At 42.9% G+C, this 24,917-nt stretch overlaps 1 protein-coding gene across 1 annotated transcript in view; it reads left to right on the plus strand.

The window, feature by feature from the left end:
• Window positions 1-808: 808 nt before the first annotated feature.
• The window catches only part of LOC114491055 (olfactory receptor 1J4-like), a 32,092-nt gene continuing 7,983 nt past the window's right edge, over window positions 809-24,917 (plus strand). The window contains exons 1-2 of the mRNA XM_028505218.2: window positions 809-897; window positions 2,281-2,827. Coding sequence (XP_028361019.1) covers window positions 2,331-2,827 — 497 coding nt within the window. The 5' untranslated portion in view covers window positions 809-897; window positions 2,281-2,330. The remainder of the gene's footprint in view (window positions 898-2,280; window positions 2,828-24,917) is intronic.

A 24,917-nucleotide genomic window follows, 5' to 3' on the forward strand; every position in this document is an offset into this window, starting at 1 on the left:
CTGATTCATGCCTGCGACCCTAAGTACTAGCATCACAGCTGAGTATCAGAGGTGACATTGTTGGTTCCGGTGCTGGACAGGAAGATGCCAAGATAACCTCAGAGGAGCCAACGTGAGGTCAGAGAAGGGTCACACCTCTGCTCAGCAGCCTGTGCTGGTGCACATGTAAGCAGTGTCTGTGGGTGACACACTGGTGTGTGAGAGCAGGAGGATGCATTCTGTAGTTTGCTCTGTACAGTGGCCTGTTGAGTGACCATGTGGATGGTATTGTGGTTTACCATGTGCATAGCATGTTGTGGCGGTTTAATGAGTGCACTTGTGACTGAATAGGCTAACCTGCCCCAAACTGATGGCCTTCCCCCAGGAAGAGGATTGGTCAGAAGGGACAGAAGCATGCCCTGATTTTTAATAGGATAGGAGGGTGTGTGCTGCCTGTTGTGGTGACTGTGTGGCTGGGGCTGCATGTGCTCTTTGTGTGTTTCTTGGGAGACAGTTTTGTTTCGGCCTTGTCTGTTTTTGGTGACATGTATGCAGTGTTAGTGTATATGTGGTGAGCTGTTTACTGGGTGTGTCATGAGTCAGATGTGTTGATGTGCATTGGGAGTGTGTTTGCAGGACACTGGTCCATGAATGTCTGGTTGTATGTCTCCTTTGAGTGTTTGTTAGGATTTATATGTATGTGTGTGTATGTTATGAGCTCTCCTCACCTTAGGGTGGGAACTTGGTACCAGGTAAGTAATATTCACAAATCAGCACTGTGTGTGTGTGATCTGCATCAATGACCTCAATTTTTCTTTAAGTGTCCTCATTCTGGGGCACCATTGACTGAGAGAACCAAACTCCAAAAAATGTCCTGTTTCTGGAAATGGACCTGCTGTCATATTCATGTACCTGAGTGTGACTGAGTCACTCAGAATGTTGCAACTCTTTAGTTTTACTAAACATCCCAGGCAAAAGGCATTCCAGGCATCCCACTGTGAGACGTTATTGGGCAGAATGACCTTCAAATAGTGGTGACCTTGGAAAGCTATTTAAATCCTGGGCCTCAGTTTACATCTATAAAGTGGAAAGAATTGGACTTCCTTGTGAATCTTAGAGAGGCTTTCAGGAATTGTTTATTGTATGAAAATTTGTACATATTGGAGAATTTCTGTCACTTGGAGCATATATAAATGTGAAGGAACAAAATTAGTAAGGAGACTAAGAAAATTTTGGACAAGTTGGAGTCCTTACAGCTCTAAAACAACATATCATGCTTGGCTCCCCTAACCAACAAACGGGAAGTTTCTGTGTGAAATGGTTTAGAGCATGGGTGCTGATTACACAAATGTATTAGACTGAACCCCATGAAGCATCCAGGACTTGGTAATTGTGAGGTATAGAAAATGGTAACATATGTATGTGATTTATATATTATATATTGCATATAATATAAACAAAGATACAAATGTCTGTGCACCATTCTCCCCACCAGTGTACTGCTCTGTGCCTATAGATTTGTATCATTTCTGTTTCTGTTTCTTAAAAGCTGAAATAGGGGAAAGACCACAAAATCTTAGTGCAGCTGTGAAGTGGCTGTGAAATCTGGGAATGTAAGTCTGATGAGTGGATATAATTAGGGAGCACAGGTGAAGTCCTCATCCAGTACTCAGATGTTCACCAAACTGTTCAGCACTGTTATGAAAGACAGTTTGTGGACTTTTCTGGTTTCAGAGGTACTGTGGCATCAAGTGGCTTTAAATGGCCACAAATTTCTGGAATGTCCCTGAGGTTACAGCTGTGGGATCATGGGACATCACAGGTTCACAGACAGAGAGTCACATCATTCCTACATCTCAGCACTGGAGTTTCATGTTTACTTAAGGCAGACACAACTGATCCCAGTTTTCAGGGCTCATCTTCCAATTCTACTGCAGTGAATAGTGTATTCCCTGAACTGGTGTACAAGTTATCCCTACATGCTCATCATGATCTAAACTGTCAGAAATGGGGATTTTGCTTTTCCTGTTCAATGTGGCATCTCAGTCCTTAGTCGTGGTCCCAATGCAGACTCCATGTTCAATAAGTAATGGCTGAATGAACGGTAAATGCCTCCTGCTTATGTGCAATGAGGTCTTGTTGGCTGCTTTTTGGGCTCATTGTTTTCCTGGAACCAGACTGGGTTACAGCAAAGATGCACACATTTAGCAGTACAAAAAACTAATAAGGGTTTAGTTAAAATTTCATGATTTTCCCAGAAAATTACAGTGTGAGATGTGATGACCCTGTTTCTATTTCCAGGACTGTGAGAGTCCCACACCTTCCTCATCTCCAGCAGACAGAAGAGCAGCATGAGGCCTGAGAACCAGAGCAGCGTGTCCGAGTTCCTCCTCCTGGGGCTCCCCATCAGGCCAGGGCAGCAGGGTGTGTTCTTCACCCTGTTCCTGGGCATGTACCTGACCACGGTGCTGGGCAACCTGCTCATCATCCTGCTCATCAGGCTGGACCCCCGCCTGCACACACCCATGTACTTCTTCCTCAGCCACTTGGCCTTCTCTGACATTTCTTTGTCATCTGTCACTGTCCCTAAGATGCTAATGGACATGCATACAAGGCAACAATCTGTCCCCTATGTGGGATGCATTTCTCAATTGTATTTTTTCATGCTTTTTGTTGGTCTTGACAATTTCCTTCTCTCCATGATGGCATATGACAGGTATGTGGCCATCTGTTACCCTCTACACTATAACACCATCATGAGGGCGGGGCTGTGTACACTGTTGGTGGCTGCCTCCTGGATTATCTCCTGTAGCAGTGCCCTCTTACACACTGTCCTCTTGGTCCGACTGTCCTTCTGTGCCAACAATGTCATCACCCACTTCTTCTGTGACCTCAGTGTGCTCCTGAAGCTCAGCTGCTCAGACATCTCCCTCAATGAGATGGTCATCCTCACTGAGGGAGGAATGCTTTTATTCTTGCCTTTGGCTATTGTTTTGGGCTCGTATACCCGTATAGGGACCATCATCCTGAAGGCTCCCTCCACTAGGAGACTCTTGAAAGCATTTTCTACCTGTGGCTCCCATCTCCTTGTGGTGTCTTTATACTACGGGACACTTGCTGTTGTTTACTTTTCATCCTCATCATGGGATTCCAAAAACATAATTGCTTCGGTCATGTATACGGTAGTTACCCCCATGCTGAACCCCTTTATCTATAGCCTGAGGAACAGAGATGTAAAGCAGGCGTTAGAATATTTGTCAACAGGGTTAAAGAAGTTAGTATGTCAATGAAGTTGGGTTTGCTACTTGGATTGTTTATAATTCTTTATTCCTAAATAATATTTTTCACTTGTTCATCATTTCATATAAGGTATATGCAAAATGTTTTGTAAAACGTGTTGCACAATTTTAACTATGAATTTGTCTTTTTCTTCACTGAGGTATTTCAGTTTTTGTTTATGTATTTTTATACTTTATTATGAAAATACACTGATTTAATATCATGATCTGCTACTGGTGTGTTCCTCCCTTTTGATTAATTATATGTATTTTGATATTCCATTACTCCTCTACTATCTTATTAATCATATTTATTACTATTTTATAATTCTTTTCTGTGCTGTTTGCAGAGATTACTTCTTAGTTTCTTTTAAATTTTTTTTAACTGATTCTTTTATGCTGGCTTTTTATGGCTTCAAGCTGACTTTTGTATGTCTTCCCAACTCACATTCAGTGACATCATGCTGGCTGAGTGGAATCAGCCACTATCAGAATAATTATACTATGAAAATTCACATGTGCTACAAAGTGAAACTTTCAACCACAGAGAGAGACTCTTTAAAAATGCATTTAAAGCACATTACTTTGTTTAAAATGAGGAGATATTTCTAGCAATGGGACCTGCATTCATACTTCATTTACTTCTCATATTAAAATTGATACTTTTTATCTGTAGACATAGATGCATATATAGATATAGATATAGGTATTACTATAGTATATCTAGTAGAGATGCAGCTTTTCTCATGTTAGGTTTTACATGGCATTTTTTCCCCATCACGTCAGATATTTCTGTGTCCAAATTGTTAGTGAGGTATCCTTTTGTCAATGGTATATGTAAAGTTGGATTTTGTTCCTTTTATGGGAAGCAACAATTTCTGGAGTTATTTCTGGAGTATTTCTCTGTTGACATCTATAGTAATCATAATGTATTTGAATTTATATTTTCTCTATAAGTATGTGATACACCTGCTTCACATTTATTCCTTTGTCTTCCTCCTGTTTGATTAATCATTTATATTTTGATATTCCATTATCCCTCTACTAACTTGTTAATCATACATTGTTATTATTTTGTAATTCTTTCCTGTGTTCTCTGTGGAGATTACTTCTTACTTACTTTTTAATTTTTAATAAAGTTTAATATACAAAACATGACATTGACCACTTTAGCCTTCTAAGATACACAATTCAGTGGCATTTAGGAGACTCATTACCAATATCTCAATTTAGGACCCCTACAGGAAACTCTAAAGAGCATCAATGAAATCGAGTAATTGGCAACTGTGAAAAAATAAAAGCAAAGATATATATGAATCAATATGGAGAAACATCTGGATATATTTTTCTTTTTCTTTTTTTAAATTTTATTTTAATCATTGTTCAAGTACAATTTTCTCCCTTTTACTCCCAATCCAGCCCACCTACCCAACCCTCCCCACTTCCCTCCCATTACCACCTCCCCCTAGTTTTTGTCCATGTGTCCTTTAAAGTTTTTGCCAGTAAACCCTTCCATGTGTCCCCTGAAATTCCCTCTTCTCTCCCCTGTGGTCACTGTCAGCCTGTCCTCTATTTCAGTGTTTTTGGTTATATTTTGCTCGTTTCTTTGTTTTGTTGTTCAGATTCCTGTTAAAGGTGAGATCATATGGTATTTGTCTTTCACTACCTGGCTTGTTTCGCTTAGCATAATGTTTTCCAGCTCCATCCATGCTGTTGCGAAGGATAGGAGCTCCTTCTTTCTTTCTGCTGCATAGAATTCCATTGTGTAAATGTACCATAGTTTTTTGATCCATTCATTTACTGATGGGCATCTAGGTTGCTTCCAGCATCTAGCTATTGTACATTGTGCTGCTATGAACATTGGGATGCATAGGTTCTTTTGAATTGGTGTTTTAGTATTTTTAGGATAGAGTCCCAGCAGTGGAATTGCTGGGTCGAAAGGCAGATCCATTTTTAGTTTTCTGAGGAAGTTCCATACTGCTTTCCATAGTGGTTGTACCAGTCTGCAGTCCCACCAACAGTGCACTAGGGACCCCTTTTCTCCACAACCTCTCCAACACGTGTTTGTTCCTTTGTTTATGATGGCCATTCTGACTGATGTGAAGTGGTATCTCATTGTGGTTTTAATTTGCATCTCTCTGATAGCTAGCGATATTGAACATCGTTTCATGTGTCTTTGGATTTTCTGTATGTCCTCCTTGGAGGAGTGTCTGTTCAAGTCCTTTGCCCATTTTTTAATTGGATTCCTTGTCTTCTTAGAGTGCAGTCTTGTAAGTTCTTTATATATTTTGGAGATTAAACCGTTGTCTGAGGTATCATTGGCAAATATGTTTTCCCATACAGTTGGTTCTCTTTTAATTTTGATACTGTTTTCTTTAAATGTGCATAAGCTTTTAATTTTGATGAGGTCCCATTTGTTTATTCTTTCCTTTATGCCCCTTGCTCTAGGGGACAAGTCAGTAAAAAAGTTTCTGCGTGAAATATCTGAGATTTTCCTATCTATGTTCTCCTCTAGGACTTTAATGCGGTCACGTTTGATATTTAAGGCTTTTATCCACCTTGAATTTATTTTTGTATATGGTATAAGTTGGTGCTTGCGTTTCATTTTTTTTTTTTTTTTTTGCACGTGGCTGTCCAGTTCTCCCAACACCATTTGTTGAAGAGGCTATTTTTACTCCATTTTATGTTGCTGCCTCCTTTGTCAAATATTAATTGACCATAGAGACTTGGGTTTGTTTCTGGGCTCTCTGTTCTGTTCCATTGGTCGATGTGCTTGTTTTTATGCCAGTACCAGGCTGTTTTGATTACAGTGGCCTTGTAGTATAGTTTAGCGTCAGGTATTGTGATCCCTCCTATTTTACTCTTTTTTCTCACAATTGCAGCAGCTATTCGGGGTTGTTTATGATTCCATATAAATTTTTGAAGTGTTTGTTCTATGTCTGTGAAATATGCCATTGGTACTTTAATAGGAATTGCATTGAATGTGTAAATTGCTTTGGGTAGTATGGCCATTTTGATAATATTAATTCTTCCAGTCCATGAACACGGTATATGTTTCCATTTGTTTGTGTCTTCCTTGATTTCTTTCCTGAGTGTTATGTAGTTTTCTAAATACAGGTCTTTTACCTCTCTGGTTAGGTTTATTCCTAGATATTTTATTTTTCTTTTTGCTATTTCAAATGGGATTCTTTCCTTGATTTCTGCTTCTGCTGTTTCATTGTTGGTGCACAGAAATGCCTTTGATTTCTGGATATTGACTTTGTATTCCACCGTTTTGCCAAATTCGTTTATTAGGTCAAGCAGTTTTTTTGTGGAGTCTATAGGATTTTCTATGTACACTATCATGTCATCTGCAAACAGTGACAGTTGTGTTTCCTCCTTTCCAATTTGGATGCCTTTTTTTCTTTTTCCTGTTTGATCGCTGTGGCTAAAAGTTCTAGTACTATATTGACTAGAAGTGGTGAAAGTGGACAGCCTTGTCTTGTTCCTGATCTTAGTGGAAAAGATTTTAGTTTTTGCCCATTGAGAATGATGTTGGCTGTAGGTCTCTCATATATGGCCTTTATTATGTTGAGGAATGTTCCTTGTATTCCCACTTTGCTGAGTGTTTTTATCATAAATGGGTGCTGTACCTTATCAAATGCTTTTTCTGCATCTATTGATATGATCACGTGGTTTTTGTCTTTGCTTTTGTTTATGTGATGTATTACATTTACTGATTTGCGAATATTGTACCATCCTTGCATCCCTGGAATGAATCCCACTTGGTCATGGTGCATGATCTTTTTAATGTATTGTTGGATGTGGTTTGCCAGTATTTTGTTGAGGGTTTTAGCATCAATGTTCATCAGTGATATTGGCCTGAAGTTTTCTTTCTTTGTTGTGTCTTTATCTGGTTTTGGAATTAGGATGATGTTGGCCTCATAAAAAGAGTTTGGGGGTCTCCCATCTTTTTGGATTTTTTGGAATAGTCTGTGAAGGATAGGGGTTAGCTCTTCCTTACATGCTTTGTAGAATTCTCCTGTGAAACCATCTGGTCCAGGGCTTTTGTGTGTTGGGAGTTTTTTGATTACTGCTTCAATTTCTTTTGTTGTTATTGGTCTGTTCAGGCTTTCTGCTTCTTTTTCACTGAGTTTTGGAAGATTATATTTTTCTAGAAATTTGTCCATTTCACCTAGGTTTTCAAATTTCTTGGCATACAGCTCTTTGTAGTAATTTCTTACAATCCTTTGTATTTCTGTGGTGTCAGTTGTAATCTCTCCTCTTTCATTTCTGATTGTGTTTATTTGGGTCTTCTCTCTTTTTTTCTTGATGAGCCTGCCTAAAGGCTTGTCGATTTTGTTTATCTTTTCAAAGAACCAGCTCTTGGATTCATTGATCTTTAGAATTGTGCTTTTACTCTCTATATCATTTAATTCTGCTCTGATCTTGGTTATTTCCTTCCTTCTGTTTGCTCTGGGCTGTCTTTGTTGTTGTTCCTCAAGTTCTTGTAGACGTAGGGTTAGGTTGTTTGTTTGTAATGTTTCTAACTTTTTTAGGTGGGCCTGTATCGCTATGAACTTCCTTCTCAGGACTGCTTTGGCTGTGCCCCATAAGTTTTAGGTTGTTGTGAGTTCGTTTTCATTTGTTTCCAGAAACCTTTTGATTTCTTCCCTAATATCATTCTTGACCCATTCATTGCTTAATAGCATGCTATTTAATCTCCATGATTTTGAGTGTTTTGGGTGTTTTTCCTTCGGGTTGGTTTCTAGCTTCAGTCCCTTGTGATCCAAGAAAATGCTTGGTATGATTTCAATTTTGTTGAAATTGTTGAGGCTTGTTTTGTGTCCTATCATGTGGTCAATCTTTCAAAATGTTCTGTGTACATTTGAAAATAATGTGTATTTAGCTTCTTTTGGATGGAGGGCTCTGTATATATCAGTAAAGTCCATTTCATCAAGGGTATTGTTCAATGTCACAATATCTTTGTTGATATTTTGTTTCGAAGATCTGTCCATTTTTGATAGTGGGGTGTTAAAATCTCCCACTATAATTGTGTTGCTGTCCATATCTTTCTTGAAGTCCTCTAAGATTTTCTTTATGTATTTGGGTGCTCCTGTGTTGGGTGCATATATATTTACAATATTTATGTCTTCTTGGTGGATTCTTCCCTTGAGTATTATGAAGTGACCTTCTTGGTCTCTCTTTATGGACCTTTTTTGGAAGTCTATTTTGTCTGATATGAGTACTGCTACCTGGCTTTTTTTCCCTGTCCATTTGCCTGGAATATTTGTTTCCAGCCCTTCACTTTCAGCCTGTGCAGGTCTTTTATCCTGAGGTGGGTCCTTTGTAGGCAGCATATATGTGGGTCATTTTTTCTTATCCATTCAGCTATTCTATGTCTTTTGATTGGAGCATTTAATCCATTTACACTTAAGGTTATTATTGATAGGTACTTACTCATTGTCTTTTATGTACATGTGTTCCTCTCTCTCTCTCTTTTCCTTCCCTTCCTTAAAGCAGTCCCTTTAGAATCTCTTGCAGAACTGGTTTGGTGGAGGTGTATTCTTTTAGACTTCTTTTGTCTGGGAAGCTTCTTATTTGGCCTTCTATCTTCATCGAGAGCCTTGCTGGGTAAAGCAGCCTTGGTTGCAGACCTCTGGTTTTAATTACTTGGAATATTTCTTGCCATTCTCTTCTGGCTTGAAGTGTTTCCATTGAGAAGTCAGCTGTTAGCCTTATTGGGGCTCCCTTGTATGTTACTGTTTCTCCCTTGCTGCCTTTAAGATTCTCTGTCTTGAAATTTTGCCATTTTAATTATGATGTGTCTTGAGGTGGGCCTCTTTGGGTTCTTCTTGATTGGGACTCTCTGTGTTTCCTGGTTTTGTGTGACTTTTTCTCTTGTCAAATTAGGGAAGTTTTCCTTCATTACTTTTTTAAATATGTTTCCTATCCCTTGCTTTTCTTCTCCTTCTGGTATGTCTATTATATGGATATTATTACAATCATATTGTGTTGCATTTCTCTTAATCCTCTTCATTCTTTCTGAGCCTCTTTTCCTTTTCTTGTTCTTTCTGGGTGTTGTTTTCTACTTTGTCCTCTAGCTCGCTGATCCAATCTTCTGCTTCATTAATCCTGCTTTTCATTCCTTCTACTGTCTTCCTCAGTTCAGAAATGGCATTCTTCATTTCCTCTTGGCCCTTGTTGAGAGTTTCTATTTCCTTTTTCATGCTTATATAGTTTGCAGTGAGATTGTTGTAGCTTCCCTCCAGTTTCTGATAGCTCATTGTGAGTTCATTGAACTTCCTGATAATCATTGTTTTGAACTCACTATCTGATAGTTGAGTTGCCTCTATTTCATTTAGCATTTTTTCTGAGGCATCCTCCTTTCCCTTCAATTGGGGATTATTTCTTTGTTTTCTTGTTGTTCGTGGGATTCTTCTTGTTAGCCTCTGTTTCTTAAATTGATCTGTTCTGGTTCCCTGTAATTATGGTGTGAACTTCTGTGGTAGAATACCTGTGAGATTCAGGGGTGCAGTCTCCTTCATGTATCCTGGTGTTCACAACTTCCCCCTACTCTTTTTTGTGATCAGTTGGAGGAGTAAGGCAAAATGATTTAAGACAGCAAGACAGTATACTATGATATTTACATTAGCAGCCAGTAGAGTAGAGATGGGTTATCCTTTGGCTCCTTATAGTGTTAACGGTGATCATTCACCCCACTATCATCGTTTTAGAAAGGATGGATGGTTTTAGAATGTAAGACTCTTAATGGGGATGAAAGGATTGTTAGCTGGATCTAGAAAGCTGTGAGGCTGTGGGAGGTCAGATTCTAAGGTAGGATTGGAATAAAGATTAGTAAATAGGAGTATTATGTAAAAGAATGGAGACAACCCCCACAATAGTATAGTTTAGGAAATTGCAAAGTGGGCTGAGATCAGGTAGGGGTGTTGAGTAGTATTTACAATTGTATGAACTAGGTCTTATTAACAGTAATAATAAAGCATCAGTCTTGTGGCAGAATCGATGAGATCTAGATAACATGAATAAGGAGTATAGAACCTTGAGAGGTGTATTAATGGAACACAGATGAAGGATAGTAAATTATCAACACACTGTGACTGAGATACCAGGGGGAACCTATTGAATGACAGCATAACCAGCCAAGCAAAGAAGATTATACAGAAAGAAAAAGAATACCAAAATACTGTTAAAATAAAAAATGTTGGAAAAGTGAGAAAAAGATAATACAAATTTGCAGTAACTTGCAAGATCAAAAAAATAGGGAATAAAAAGCAGAAGATGGAGTGCAGGAGAGATAAATTTGGAGTGGAAGGAATAATACTAGGATGAATGGAAGAGAAACGTAAGGGATTGAGAGATATAAAAATAATAAGAATTGAAAAATAAAAAGTCACTTAAAACACAAGATAAAATCAATCAACCAACAGCCAACAAAACAAAACAAAACAAAACAAAACAAAACAAAAAAACCTCTTGTTGGTTTCTAACTGGCCAGACCAGTTTTTCTGGTCTTGCTGGCTTCAGCAGGCTGAGGGGCGTTTGAAATGCTTATCACTCTTCCCAGCCAAATCTCAGTAAGTGTGGCAGGTACTATCCCCAGGGCCCACAGGGCGCTCTCCCCTGGTCCAATCTGACTTTCCCCTACAGGACCCTGGGCGCTCCCGAGCACACTCTCCGGAGCTCACTGCTGTGGTCTCCCAGGCTCCAGGGCCCCTCAGGGCTCCTGCGACTTTTTGGTTTCCGGATGCAAGCTCCCGGGACTCCAAGGAGACGTGCCCTTCCCCCAGATTCCACCACGGCAAGCTCTATGATCTCAGGAAGCACCCGCTACTTTTTGGGATTCACGGTGCCATCTCTGGGGATCGTAAAAGGGCGCGCCCATCCACCAAATTTTTGAGTTTTAGGCTCTAGGAACGCACTAAGCGCCCCGTCCCTTCCGGGTTCACAGTGTGAGAGTCAGAATTCCCAAGGGGGTGTGTGCTTCCACAGTTCAGCAGCGCAGGCTCCAGAAACCGGACAACGCTCGCACCCTTTCCTGGATCGGGGTTGCGATGTCTGGGTTTTCCACCGATCCACACTCCCACCGGGCTGGGGGTGCAGGTGCACTTCCAGGCTGCCCCTGATAGTGCTGGCTGGAGGCACTCACTTCTCCCACGGCTATGGGTGGGTACTCACAGCCCCTGGGTGATTTTCTCCCATTCCAACTGCCCTCTCTGTGCCTTCAAGCCACAAGGTCTCCCCTGGTGTTGCTCAACCCCCGTAGTCTGGGGAGGGAGCAGCGACTCCACTCTCTCGGGTGCCCTGAGGCAGGCCCGGGAGCACCAGGCCTGGGGACTGAAATACCCCTGGTCCCTGCGCTGATCCTTGGGTCCCTTTTGTCCTGATGCAGTCTCCTTACCATCTGGTTTTTCAATGATCGCTATAATTTTTGATGTCCTGTTTTCAAAAATGTTTCGGTAACCTAGGCCACTTGCTCTGTACCTCCACCTATCCGAGAGTTTCCCTCCTCTTCACAGAAGCCCAGAATCACGGTGCCTGGAGCAAAGCCGCCGTCTTTGATCTCCTAGATTTTTCTTTAAGTGTCCTCATTCTGGGGCACCATTAGCTGAGAGAACAAAACTCCAAAAAACATCCTGTTTCTGGATATGGACCTGCTGCTACATTCATGTACGAGAGTGTGACTGAGTCACTCAGAATTTGCAACTCTTTAGTTTTACTAAACATCCCAGGTAAAAGGCATTCCAGGCATCTTGCTGTGAGAAGTTATTGGGAAGAATGACCTTCAAATAGTGGTGACCTTGGAAAGTTATTTAAATCCTTGGCCTTGGTTTACATCTATAAAGTGGAAAGAATTACACTTCCTTGTGAATCTTAGAGAGGCTTTCAGGAATTGTTTATTGTATGAAAATTTGTATGTATTGGCGAATTTTCTCACTTGGAGTGTGTATAAATGTGAAGGAACAAAATTAGTAAGCAGACGAAGAAAATTTTGGACAAATTGGAGTCCTTACAGCTCTAAAACAACATATCATGCTTGGCTCCCCTAATCAACAAACGGGAAGTTTCTGTGAAATGGTTTACAGCATGGGAGCTGATTACACACATGTATTAGGCTGAACCCCATGAAGCAGCCAGTACTTGGTAACTGTGAGGAATAGAAAACAGTAACACATACATGTCATTTATATATTATACATTGCATATCATATACACACAGATACACATGTGTGTGTACCATTCTGCCCACCAGTGTACTGCTCTGTGCCTACAGAGTTTCTATCATTTCTGTTTTTGTTTTTAAAAGCTGCAATAGGTCAAAGACCACAAAATCTTAGTGCAGCTGTGAAGTGGTTGTGAAATCTGGGAACATAAGTCTGATGAGTGGATATAGTTAGGGAGCACAGGTGAAGTCCTCAGTCCAGCGCTCAGATGTTCACCAAACTGTTCAGCACTCTTATGAAAGACAGTTTGTGGACTTTTCTGGTTTCAGAGGTACTGTGGCATCAAGTGGCTTTAAATGGCCATGAATTTCAAGAGTGTCCCTCAGGTTACAGCTGTGGGTTCATGGGACTTCACAGGTTCCCAGGCAGAGAGTCACACTATTCTTACATCTCAGCAGTGGAGTCTCATGTTTACTTAAGGCAGACACAAGTGATCCCAGTTTTCAGGGCTCATCTTCCAATTCTGCCTCAGTGAATTATGTATTCACCGGACCAGCATACAAATTATCATTCCTGAATGCCGCTGACTCACTGCTCCACTTCCCCATGCTTGGGTATATACATTGTTTTCCTCAGTGTCATCATTTCCTCATGAACAATTCTTCAATCCCCCTTACCTGACAAGCTTTTGACTCCCATGTTCAGAATCTACCCTTGTAGTTCCAAGACAGGTGACCCTTATTTCTCTGTTCTACAGATTGTAGATGATGGAATTTGAAAATTTGAATATCAGTGATGAACTAGCCAAAATCAGGAAGGAAATCTGGCCTTGCATAGCTGGGTATGTCTAGTGTGTGTGGAGTTGTGGTTGTGCCCCGGATTTAAGACAAAAACTGGGATTTGGTGTGTCCTCATCATCTGTCCACAAGCTGGTGCCTGGTGTTTCACGAATAGCAAGTGAGATTCCATGTCTGAAAAGCAGTTTGTCAAACACAGGGCAATTCTAAAATGAGTCATTTGTGAAAGAGCTGCCTGGGGAATGCAGAATACAAAACATTGGTGGAGATTTGGGTTGATTAATGAAGTTGGGTACTCCAGATCATAGACCTGAGAGTCACCCATGTTGAAGACTAGAAAAAAGGGGAGAAGGGTTTGGATCTGACAATCAGGAAGAACAGTTCTAAAAGCACAAGCTCAGTGAATGAGACTAAGAATGCAACAGGTTTTTCTCCCTACAGATGGAATTTTGCTTTCCACACATCAAACCGAAGGGACTTAACGCCGAAAGCCAGATGAAGTTTTAGTTGTACTTGATGACTTCTAATCCATAAAATACTGGAAACTCTCAGGGAAGAAAAGAATGAGCGTCAAACCCACCAGCTAGCTTCCTGAAGCTCACCTTCATATACAGATGCTTCTCTTTCCTTCCCAGTGTCTCTGGGAGCTGAGCTGCACCACATCTGCTAATTGTCTCCAAGTCTGCTGCTCAGCCAAAGCTCAGCTCCCTCACCCTTCTCCCAGGAAATCCTGAGCTGATTAACAAGGACTGGTGCAGGAAAGGAGAGAGGAACTGATACACTCCTCTACAGGGATAACAGGGTTCCCTTCAGTGGCCTCAAGCCCCCGCTTCTTTCCTGATGTCTGGTCCCTGATGCAGTGCTGAGACCCTTTGGATTGTGGAAGCCTGGCCAGCTTCTCATGAGTTTGAGCTCCACTTTGCTGGCCTCTGGGGCTCTTGTTAAGGGAGGGAGTTGTGCTGTGATCATTTCTCAGGGGAGTCTGTCCTGGGACTTCTCAGCAGAAAGGAAGTCAGTTAGCAGAACTGACTCCAAAGGGTTAAGGAGACCCCTGAGAGTTCCTGTTTAGATGTTGGGGCTAATCTCAGAGCTTCTCAACCACTTAACACTTCAAGGGCATACTTCAGTTTCCTGTTGTTGGTTATCAAACGTGACAGGCATTTATGTGGGTGAATATTTTTTACATTTGGGGATTCCAATGAGGACCAAGGCTATTGGAGAGTCAAGCAGGTCATAAGTGAATATAGGGAGGTTGCAGTGTCAAGAGGATTCACAGTGAGGGTAGGTCAATGGTGTGTATGTGCATCCCAGTGTCTGGGGAGGCATGTGAATTAGACTCTTTTCTAAGGCAGATCAGGATAGTGTTTAAGGCACAGGGCTGAGCAAAGTCTATTGTTATATTTAGCAAAGGGGCTTTGGAAATAATGTGTTTTCAGAGTTTAGGCTCAGAGCAGTGGTTTGAGGGTCAGAGCTGAGGAAAGGAGATGTTTATTAGCATGCTGGCCTTGCCACTTGGTTGCTTTTAACAAGTTACTTAATCTCCATGAGCCTCAGTTTCTGCAACAGAAAAATGAGGATAACAACTATTCCTGGCCCTGAACCCAGAGAGATTTTTTTCGACTTTCATATAGAGACTATCACGTATTCTTGTGAACATCCTTCTTACAGGAAATAAAAACACACTCTTAGGTTGTCCTCTGTGCAAACCACTCTCTCACACAATACATGTGCGTCCTTTTCCTTAGCCTCGAGTTCAATTTTTAACTGTTAATGTACACGTGAAAAGCAAGGACTACAGAGACAGAAAGCCTTGGATCTGAGCCCTGCCTCTTCTGCTTACCATTCATGTGGCCTTCCTTCTTTCCATGCACTCGTTCATTCATTCAACAATATTTATTTATTTCCTACTGTATTGAGATAGAATTCACATATAACATTGTGTAAGTTTAAGGTGTGCAATGCAATGATTTGATATATGTATATATTGCAAAATGGTTACCACAATAATGTTCGTTAACCTATCACCTCACGCATTACAATTTACTGTTGTGGTGAGAACTTTTAAAGTCTAGTCTCATAGCAATGAGAGCAACTTTCCAATATACAGTACAGTCTCATAATTAACCATAGGCACCAAGCTATAAATTACAATGAGAACTTATTCGTTCTATACCTGTAAGTTCATGCTCTTTGACTGCCTTCACCCAGTTCTCCCATCACCCCCTCCTTTCTCTTGGCAACCACCAATCTATTCTCTGTTCCTATGAATAGATTGTTCTGTTTTTTTTTTTTGTTAAGATTCCACATATAAATGAAATTATATAGTATTTGTCTTCTCTGTCTGACTTATGACACTTAGCATAATGCCCTCAAGGTCCATCTATGTTGTTGCAAAAGACAGGATGTTGCAAATTTCCTTCTTTTTTCATGGCTGAAATAGATGAGTGATAAATAAATAGATCTATGTATATGTCACATTTTCTCTATGCATTCACCCATTGATGAACACTTAGGTTGTTTACATGTCTTGGCTATTTAAGTAAAGATGCAGTGAACATACAGGGTGTGGATACATCTTCAAGATAGTGATTTCACTTCCTTTGGATAAATACCCAGAAGTGGGATCACTGGATCATAGGTAGTTCTATTTTTTTTTTAAGATTTTATTTATTAATTTCTAGGGAGGGAAGGGGGAGAGAGAGAAAGACAGAGAGAGAGAGAGAGAGAAAGACAGAGAGAGAGAGAGAAGCATCAATGTGCGGTTGCTGGGGGTTATGGCCTGCAACCCAGGAATGTACCCTGGCTGGGAATCGAACCTGGGACACTTTGGTTCCCAGCCCATGCTCAATCCACTGAGCTATGCCATCCAAGGCGGTAGTTCTATTTTTAATTTTTTTAGGAACTTCCATATTTTTTTTCATAGTGGCTATACCAGTTTACATCCCCACCAACAGTGCACAGGGGTTCCATTTCTTCACATCCTCACCAACACTTATTATTATGTGTTTTTGATGCTAATCATTCTAACAGGCATGAAGTGATATCTCATGGTGGTTTGGATTTGTACTTCCCTGGTGACTAGTGATGCTGAACTTATTTTGTGTACCTGTTGGCCACTTGAATATCTTCTTTGGAAAAATGTATGTTCAGGTCCTCTGCCTGTTTTTAATTGGATTGTTTGGGGGGGTGGTGTTAAGATATATTAATTCCTCATATACTTTGGATATCAACCCCTTACAAATATGCAGTTTGCAAATATTTTCTCCCATTCTGCAGGTTGCCTTTTCATTTTGTGGATCAATGTTCTGCTGTGCAAAAGGAGCTTTTCAGTTTTATGCAGCCCTACTTGTTGTTGTTTTACTTTTGTTTCTTGTGTTTTGGGTATAACATCCATAAAATCATTGCCAAGACCAATGCCAAGAAGCTTTTGTCCTGTGTTTTCTTCTAAGGGTTTTACGGTTTCAGGTTTTACATTCGAGTTTTCAATTCATTTCAAGTTCATTTTCATGAGTGGTATAAGATGGAGCCCAGTCTCATTCTTTTCCATGTGAACATCCAGTTTTCCCAGCACCATTTAAAAATAATTTTAGTATGTTTATTGATTTGAGAGAGGAAGGGAAAGAAAGAGGGAGAGAAACATCAGTGTGAGAAACATTGATTGGTTGTCTTTCTTATGCAGCCTAACCCAGGACTTAACCTGCAACCTAAGTATGTGCCCTCATGTAGGATTGAACTCCTTTTTGTGTACGGGACAATGCTCTAAACAACTGATCCAACAAACTCAGTGTTGCAGGGTGCAGTCAAGAGGGGGGATCCCAAATAGGCATTTGAAATGGGGTGCAGAACTCAAGGTGTCCAGGAAATATTACAAAGACATATAAGATGCCTTCACCCCTTCCCCCACAGGTGTGAGTTGGGGGAAGGGACACAGGGAACAAGAACATGCAGGGCTGTTTTGTACAGCAGCAGCTTTGCAGCTAATCCATGGCATGGTCATTAACATACCTATAGCCTTTGGCTGGTCACTTAGATATGCTAAATAGCTGTGGCTTTTCTCTGGGCCAGGGGAATGGAAAGGGACACCCCCTCAAGATGTTACTGGGAGGCAGGTCCCCCGAGTTACAGTGCCTATGTGGGAGCTCGGAGAAGACTGGCTCCGTGACATGGGGACACATCTGCTCAGTAAGGCTGGAAAGGATGTGAGATTGATGGCAAGTGTGGCCGAGTGTGGGAGGAGTCAGAAATGGGGCTGCAGAGGAAGGCTGGTGTGGGGATTTAAAACCCAGACACAGCAGCCATTGCAGGAGAGAACCACACAGTTTTGGCTGAGTGGGGACTCCCGTGGCCCTGGGAGAGAGGACCATGTGGCTGGAGCAGTGGAGAGAGAACCTCATGTCTTTGCCAGAGTGGGGACCCCCATAGCATTAGTAGGGGGAACCACCACCTGGCTTTAGCAGAGATCCTGGCGACACAGCTGAGGGTGCTGGGAACCGAGAGAGGTTTCCCAGCCAAGACAGATTACTGGGAAGAACTGGGGGCTGCCTGAGCCAAGGACTTCTATTTCTTTTCCTGAGATATGGTACCCCAGAACCGGCAAAGGGGAAGGAAGGACTGTGCATGTTTGTGGGTGTTTTAAGGGACTTTAGGATTTTGATGAAGACATTAGGTTACTACTTTAAGTTTTTATAGCATTAAATAAATGTTACCTTTCCTTTTCAGGAATCTCTGTCATTGAGAGACATCTTTACTGTAGGTGGCGGACATAATGAACCTGGGGGTTCATTTCAGGTAATAATATATTGCCCTTGGCCCCCCCCGCTTGTTGTTCTGTAACAGTTTTTGGCAACCGCAGCAGGACTGCAATTGTCTGTGGCAGACCGACACCCTAGGTGCGAAAGAGTGAGACTTTGGAGTTTTCCCAGTCTTGAGAATCTCTCTGCACTCCTCCTGAGGGCATTGGCCACCTATCATGCCTGGAAAGGTGAAAAGTAAACAAAACGGGGAGGGAGCAGAGATGTGAAAGTGTTTTGGTTGAAAACTTGGTTTCCGAGTGTGTGGGTTTTTTTGTTTGTTTGTTTGTTTGTTTGTTTTTTTGAGTAATGGAGCTGCAATTGTGGGCAATAGCTGGGGAAATACCCGCTCTTTATGCCACATGTATTCTTCTTGCTCTGAACTTTTGCTTGCTTTGTTGGAGCTGTATGAATAGTTCTGAGCTGGTTCCTAAGTGGAGCCCATTGATTTTGGGAGAACTACTGTGCTAAGTCAACACAGAAGAATCCCTTGACTAAGCAGTTAATGGTTATTGTTGTAACACGGTGTGGCCTACTTATGTTTTGGGTGATGAGCTGAGATGGCTGGTGAATGATTCTTTGAATTACTGCATCATTGCTAGATTGAAACAGTATTGCCGGCGGTGTGAACTATCGGAAGAGTTACACTATCTTAATGCATTTATAATATTGCACAACAGCTTTTTGCCAGAGACAGAGAAGTGTGTGATGGTACAGAAGGGAAAAGAGGTCTCAGAACCCCTCCTTGATAGAACACAGGAAGAGAGAGTGAATGAGGAGATAAACCTCATTAATACTCTGAACCCAGGGAATGGGGGCTCACAGACAGGGGGAACTCCAGTGGTGCTGCTGCCTCCCGAAGAGGTGGGGCCCGCCACCATCACCTCCCCTTGCAGGTGGGAGAAATCTCCACCAGGGATTCAAACCCTCTGCCAGTTGGCTCTGCTCACCAGCCTCACCAGCAGGTGGGAGGGGCCCCCTTGGCTCTGGAAATCAGAGCCAAAGGGCCTTCACCATGTTCACAGGTGGGAGCAGCCTGTGTTCTGCCAGCACCTTTGCAAGTGGGCAGGGCCTGCGCCTTGCCTGCTCCCCACCCCCATTGGGTGGGGGTCAGCTCTGGAGTCCTGCTGCTTCCCCAGCAGGTGGGAGGGGCCTGGCTCCCTCTGCAAGATGAAACCTTGGGACACCACCCTCCACAGGTGGGAGGGGCCTGTACCACTTCAGTCCCTCTACTGGTGGGAGGAGCCTCCGTGAGGCCACCACCTTCACAGCTGATGGAGGTTTCTATATCTCCAGCCTCACACAGGATGAGAACTACTACTGCTGTAGTACCTCCCCCTGCACAGGTGGTGGGAGCCACCTCAGTACTGTCTCCTCCCGCAAATGACCCTGAGGTGGAGATTGCAGAGCCAACTGCATCATCTCCACCTGCTGAAGAATGCGTCTCACTGCCCAGAAATTGCCAGGGCACCTCCTATAACTGGGGAGCCTTCAGAGGTGTAGCCAGCCAATACCCTTTGAGGTAATACCAGATAGGCGGAATAAATGAGGAAGGCCAGCCCACTGGTTACTATTGGGCCCATACTCCGTTCTCCACTTTGGACTTACTGAACTGGAGGAATGCCAGTCCCTCCTATAGGAGTGATCCTCAGAAGATGGCAGATCTTATTGCCTCTATTTTTGCCACTCACCACCCAAACTGGGCAGACATACAGGCCCTCCTGAACATTTTTGCTAACAGCAGACAAAAGACAGTTGGTTCTAACTAGAGCTGGTCAGGAGGTCTAGCACCTCCTCAATGAGGACACCAAGGGAATTCTTAACCCAATGGATGCAATTCCTCGGGTAGACCATAAGTGGGACCTGAATAGCAGAGATGGCTTAACCTCTTTGAGACACTATAGAAGGTGCATATTGGAAGGACTTAGGAAAGGAGTGCCCAAGCAGAGGAGTCTGAACCTAATACAGACTCTCCAGCAGAAGCCAGATGAGGATCCTTCTGAATTTTTAGAAAGGCTCTACCAGGCATACAGGAAATATTAACATCCCTGATGTTGATGCAGAGGCACCAGAGAATGTGAGAATGGTAAACATGACTTTTATTGGACAGAGCACTCCGGATATTAGGAACAAACTTCAGCGTGTAGATAGAGTACTGGGAAGGAGCTCCTCCCAGCTAGTGGACACAGCTTTTAAAGTCTACAATGCCCCGGAAGCAGGGAAGGCAAAATGGGTCACAGTGTTCTTGGAGTTAGCCCAAGGAAACCAAAAGACGCAGGGCACTGGGGCAGAAAAGGGAAACTCACCGGGTGCCTGCCACCGGGCCAGTGGCAGAAGGGACCCTACAGAGAGGAAAAAAGCACTAGGCTGTTATCAGTGTGCCCATTCCAAGGAGGAGGGGTACTGGAGGAATGAGTGTCCATATCGCAAAAGCGAAAGTAAGAATCCAAGTTGAATGATGGTGAAGCAAGAAATGGAGGAGGACAAGGAATGAGGAACCCCAGGGGCTCCACTGGACATCTCCCGACCCACCACTATTTACCCATGGGAGCCCCAGGTACACATGACTGTGGGGAATGAGCCAATTGACTTTCTTGTAGATACGGGAGCCACATACTCAGTGTTGTACACAAAGTTGACTGGTAAAAGTTCAAATGAAGTAATGGTTACTGGTGTGTCTGGCCAGGTACAAAAACAGATATTCCTACAAACTCTGGAATGCCATCTTGGGGGAAAAACCTTATACACAGTTTTCTGTATATGCCTGATTGTCCCCATTCCATTGTTGGGCCGAGATTTGCTGCATAGACTGCATGCACAAATAACCTTTGCCTCCAAGCAACAGCAGCTGTGGGTGGAAGTCCTGCTGGAAAATGCCCTCCATTTGCAGGCTTCCCTGACCTGTCCTGGAGGCCCTGGAGGTGAACCCTTCCCACCTGAGATCTGCAAGCAGGTCGATCAAACTGTTTGAGCTGACAGACTCCAGGTAAAGTAGTTAACATAAAACCCATAAAGATAAATCTGAAAGAACGGGTGCAGATCCCATGAAAGAAACAGTATCCCCTCCAAAAGGAGGCTTTACAGGGGATCCAGCCAGAGTTGCAGAAGTTTTTGAAATCAGGATTAATTTGGCCTTGCTGGTCACCATATGACATTACCATTTTGCCAGTCAAAAAGCCACACTCAGCCTGGCTGGCGGAGCTCAGCGGATTGAGCACGGGCTGCGATCCAGGCATTGCAGGTTCCATTCCCAGTCAGGGCACATGCCTAGGTTGCAGGCCACGGCCCCCAGCAACCACACATTGATGTTTCTCTTTTGTTCTCCTTCCCTTCCCTCTCTAAAAATAAATACATAAAATCTTAAAAAAAAAAAGAGTGCTGCTTTGGATTCATCCTAAAAAATAAATAAATAAAAATAAGATAAAAAGCCAAACTCAGATGAGTACCAGTCTGTACAGGATCTCCGTGCCATCAATGACATTGTCCAGGACATTCACCATACTGTGCCTAACCCTTATACCTGTTGACTATGGTGCCTGGGAATAGCAAATGGTTTTCAGTCCTGGACTTAAAAAATGCTTATTTTTTTGTATCTTGATAGATGAGCAGGCTCAGCAATTGTTTGCCTTTGAGTGGCAGAACCCAGAGACGAAAGCCACGCTCCAATACTGCTGGACTGTGCTGCCACAAGGATTTAAGAACTCCCGGACAATATTCGGGTAAGTGCAGGCAAAAGCCTTAAGGGATGTTCAGTTGAAATCGGGAGTTCTTTTGCAATGTGTAGATGACCTGTTAATAGCCAGCAGTAACTATGTGGACTGTTTGCACAGCACCCTCACGGTTCTAAATCATTTGGCAAAGAAAGAATATAAAGTGTCATGTCATAAGGCCCAAATTTGCAAACAGGAAATGGCATGTCTGGGATTTCAACTGAAACAAGGTACCAGGTGTCTGAGGGCAGATAGAAAGCAAGACATTGCTATGCTAAAAATCACAGAAAATCAAAGGCAGCTTCGTGGGTTCTTGGGAATTACAGGGTTTTGTCAGATTTGGATTCCAAGCTTTGGACTCATAGCAAAGCCATTGTATAATGCCTTAAAAGGAGGGGACTCTGAACCCCTAGAATGGACAGGGGATTGTCAGGTACATTTGATACTTTGAAGGGGAAGCTGGCTCCGGCCCCTGCATTGGGACTGCTGGACTTACAGAAGTCTTTCAAATTATATATTCATGAAAGGCAGGGGATAGGACTGGGGGTGCTAACCCAGAACCTGGGAAATATTCCCAGACCCACAGACTTGCTCTGAAAGAAGCTGGACCACGCAACGAAAGGATGGCCACCATGCCTCCAAGCAGCAGCAGCCACCTATGACATCTTACAGGAAGCTCAGTTCACCTTGGGACAGCCTACTACAGTGTTGGTGCCACATCAGGTTCTGACTCTGCTAGATCAGAGGATATTGGCTGACAGCCGGGTGTATGGGCAAACACCAGGCCATTTTGCTGGACAATCCAAATGTTACCTTACAGACCACCACAACCCTGAACCCAGCCACCCTACTCCCAGATATGGAGGGGGACTCTGCCCTTGAGCATGAATGCTTGGAAATAATTGGCCAAGTTTATTCTAGCAGGCCAGATCTGATGGACCAGCCGCTGGCGTCACTGGACTCGGAGCTGTATACAGACAGGAGCACCTTCATGGACAATGGCCAGTGATGAGTGGGGTATGCAGTGGCCAAAGCAGACAAGGTAATGGAAGCCCAGGCCCTTATGCCAGGAACCTCAGCACAAAAAGCTGAACTAATAGCCCTCACAAGAGCCTTACTGCTGTCCCAAGGAAAGAAAGTTAATATAGATACAGATTCTAAGTATGCCTTCATGGTAGTCCATGCCCATGGAGCAACATGGAAAGAAAGAGGACTTTTGACCTCAGGGAACAAGGATGTTAAACACTCAGAGGTGATTTTACCGCTACTAGAGGCAGTGAACGTACCAGACAAGGTTGCTATAATGCACTGCCCAGGACACCAGAGGGATGGTTCCCAAACCAGTCAGGGACACCAAATTGCTGACAAAGCAGCAAGACAAGCAGCCAAGGACTTGCCACGCCTAGCAGCTCTGGTTCCCCATCTGGACTTGTCAGAGTTTAAACCTCATTCCACGGAACAGGATGAGGAGCAGGCCCACGAGTGGGGACTCACTAACACTGATCCCAATTCTATGTGGAAGGTCAACTCCCAAATCATACCTCCTGGTATGATTTTACTGCCTGAGGCTCTGGTGTATCCTGTCCTCAAGCACCTACATGAAGGGACCCACTATGGAAGGGATGCTCTAATGGATTTCATTAGGCCATACCTGAAGGGCCCTTATGTGCAAAGGACCGTCCACAGGGTTAGCCAAGCCCGTCAGATATGTGCCAGAAACAATTAAGGCAGAGTGTGTTCCCACAGAAAATGGAGTACAATACAAAGGCATGTGCCCCTTTGAGGACTGGCAGGTGGACTTCACACAAATGCCTAAAATGAAGGGAAATTTCAGACTCTTGTTGGTCTTTGTGGATACTTCTTCTGGGTGGGTAGAAGCATACCCCACCAGGACTGAAAAAGCAGCTGAGGTGGCAAAACTGTTGCTTAAAGAAATAATTCCCAGGTTTGGACTTCCCCAAAGCATTCAAAGTGACAATGGACCATCGTTCCCTTCAGAAATCTCCCAGAAGGTCGGACAGGCATTGCAGATACAATGGAAATTGCACACATCCTGGAGACCTCAGTTCACAGGAAAGACTGAGAAAATGAATCACACCATAAAGAAGACTTTGGGAAAAATATGCCAGGAAACACATTTAAAATGGGACCAGGCATTCCCCATTGCTTTGCTCCGGGTCAGAGTGGCACCTAGAAGCAGGTTTAAACTGAGCCCTTTTGAAGTACTTTATGGGAAACCCCTCTGAATTTGTGTCTTAGGTAAACCCCTTCTGGATTTGGAGCACGAGGCATGAATTAAGCAATGTGTACAGCATTTAGGGCAGACACTAACCACTTTGCACAAGTTTGCTCATTGCAGGTCTGTCTACCCCTCTGATGAGCCCCTGCAGCCATTCCAGCCAGGGACCAGGTCCTACTACAGACCTCGAAGAGCCAAGGCCCTGAACAGCAGGTATCTGAACAATGGACTGCTCCCTATGATGTCCTGTTGACAACGTATTCCTCCCTGAAGCTGCTGGGAATTAAGCCCTGGATTCACCACACATGGGGAAAACAGGCACCGCCAAAGGGAGATGAAGACCCTGCTGCTGCAGCTGAGGCAGAAAGGGAAAGTTGGACCTGCACTCCGGAGGAAGGTTTGAAATTCCTCTTCCGGAAAGAGACAATGAATCCCGGTACAGGGTGACAGTGTTTGTCATGTCATGAAAGTGTTTGTAAAGCTAGGGACTTTTGGCTGCCACTTACTGAGTTTAAGTATAACCTTCCTGGTGTGAGAAAGGAACCAGGCCTAAAAGAGAATGATAGTTAAATCTGGATGAGTAGAAATGTGTAAATGAAGGTGTATGAAAGAAAGAATACAGGGTTTGCGGATGTTGCAGAAGGTCTGTGGAGAACTGTAAAGATAAATGGAAAGGTGAAAGTTTTAAGAAAGAATTATGTGGTGTTAGTTAATAATAGAAGCTATAAGGCATGGAGATGCAATATTGATGGATATCAGAAGGTGTATGGAAAAAAGAATAGACAGTTCGTGAATGTTGCAAAAGGTCTGGGGAAGTGAAAGTTTTGAGAAGCCTGGTGGATATTAGAAGGGAAAGGATTTTCCTTCACATTTTGTATTTTTCTCCCTACCTGATCCCTCCAGAACTTGGCATTCTGAAGGAGTGAGTGATGACATAAGGTTTCTTTGCATAAAACCATT

This window comes from Phyllostomus discolor, chromosome 3 (genome assembly GCF_004126475.2).
Source record: "Phyllostomus discolor isolate MPI-MPIP mPhyDis1 chromosome 3, mPhyDis1.pri.v3, whole genome shotgun sequence".
NCBI classification, from domain to species: Eukaryota; Metazoa; Chordata; class Mammalia; order Chiroptera; family Phyllostomidae; genus Phyllostomus; species Phyllostomus discolor.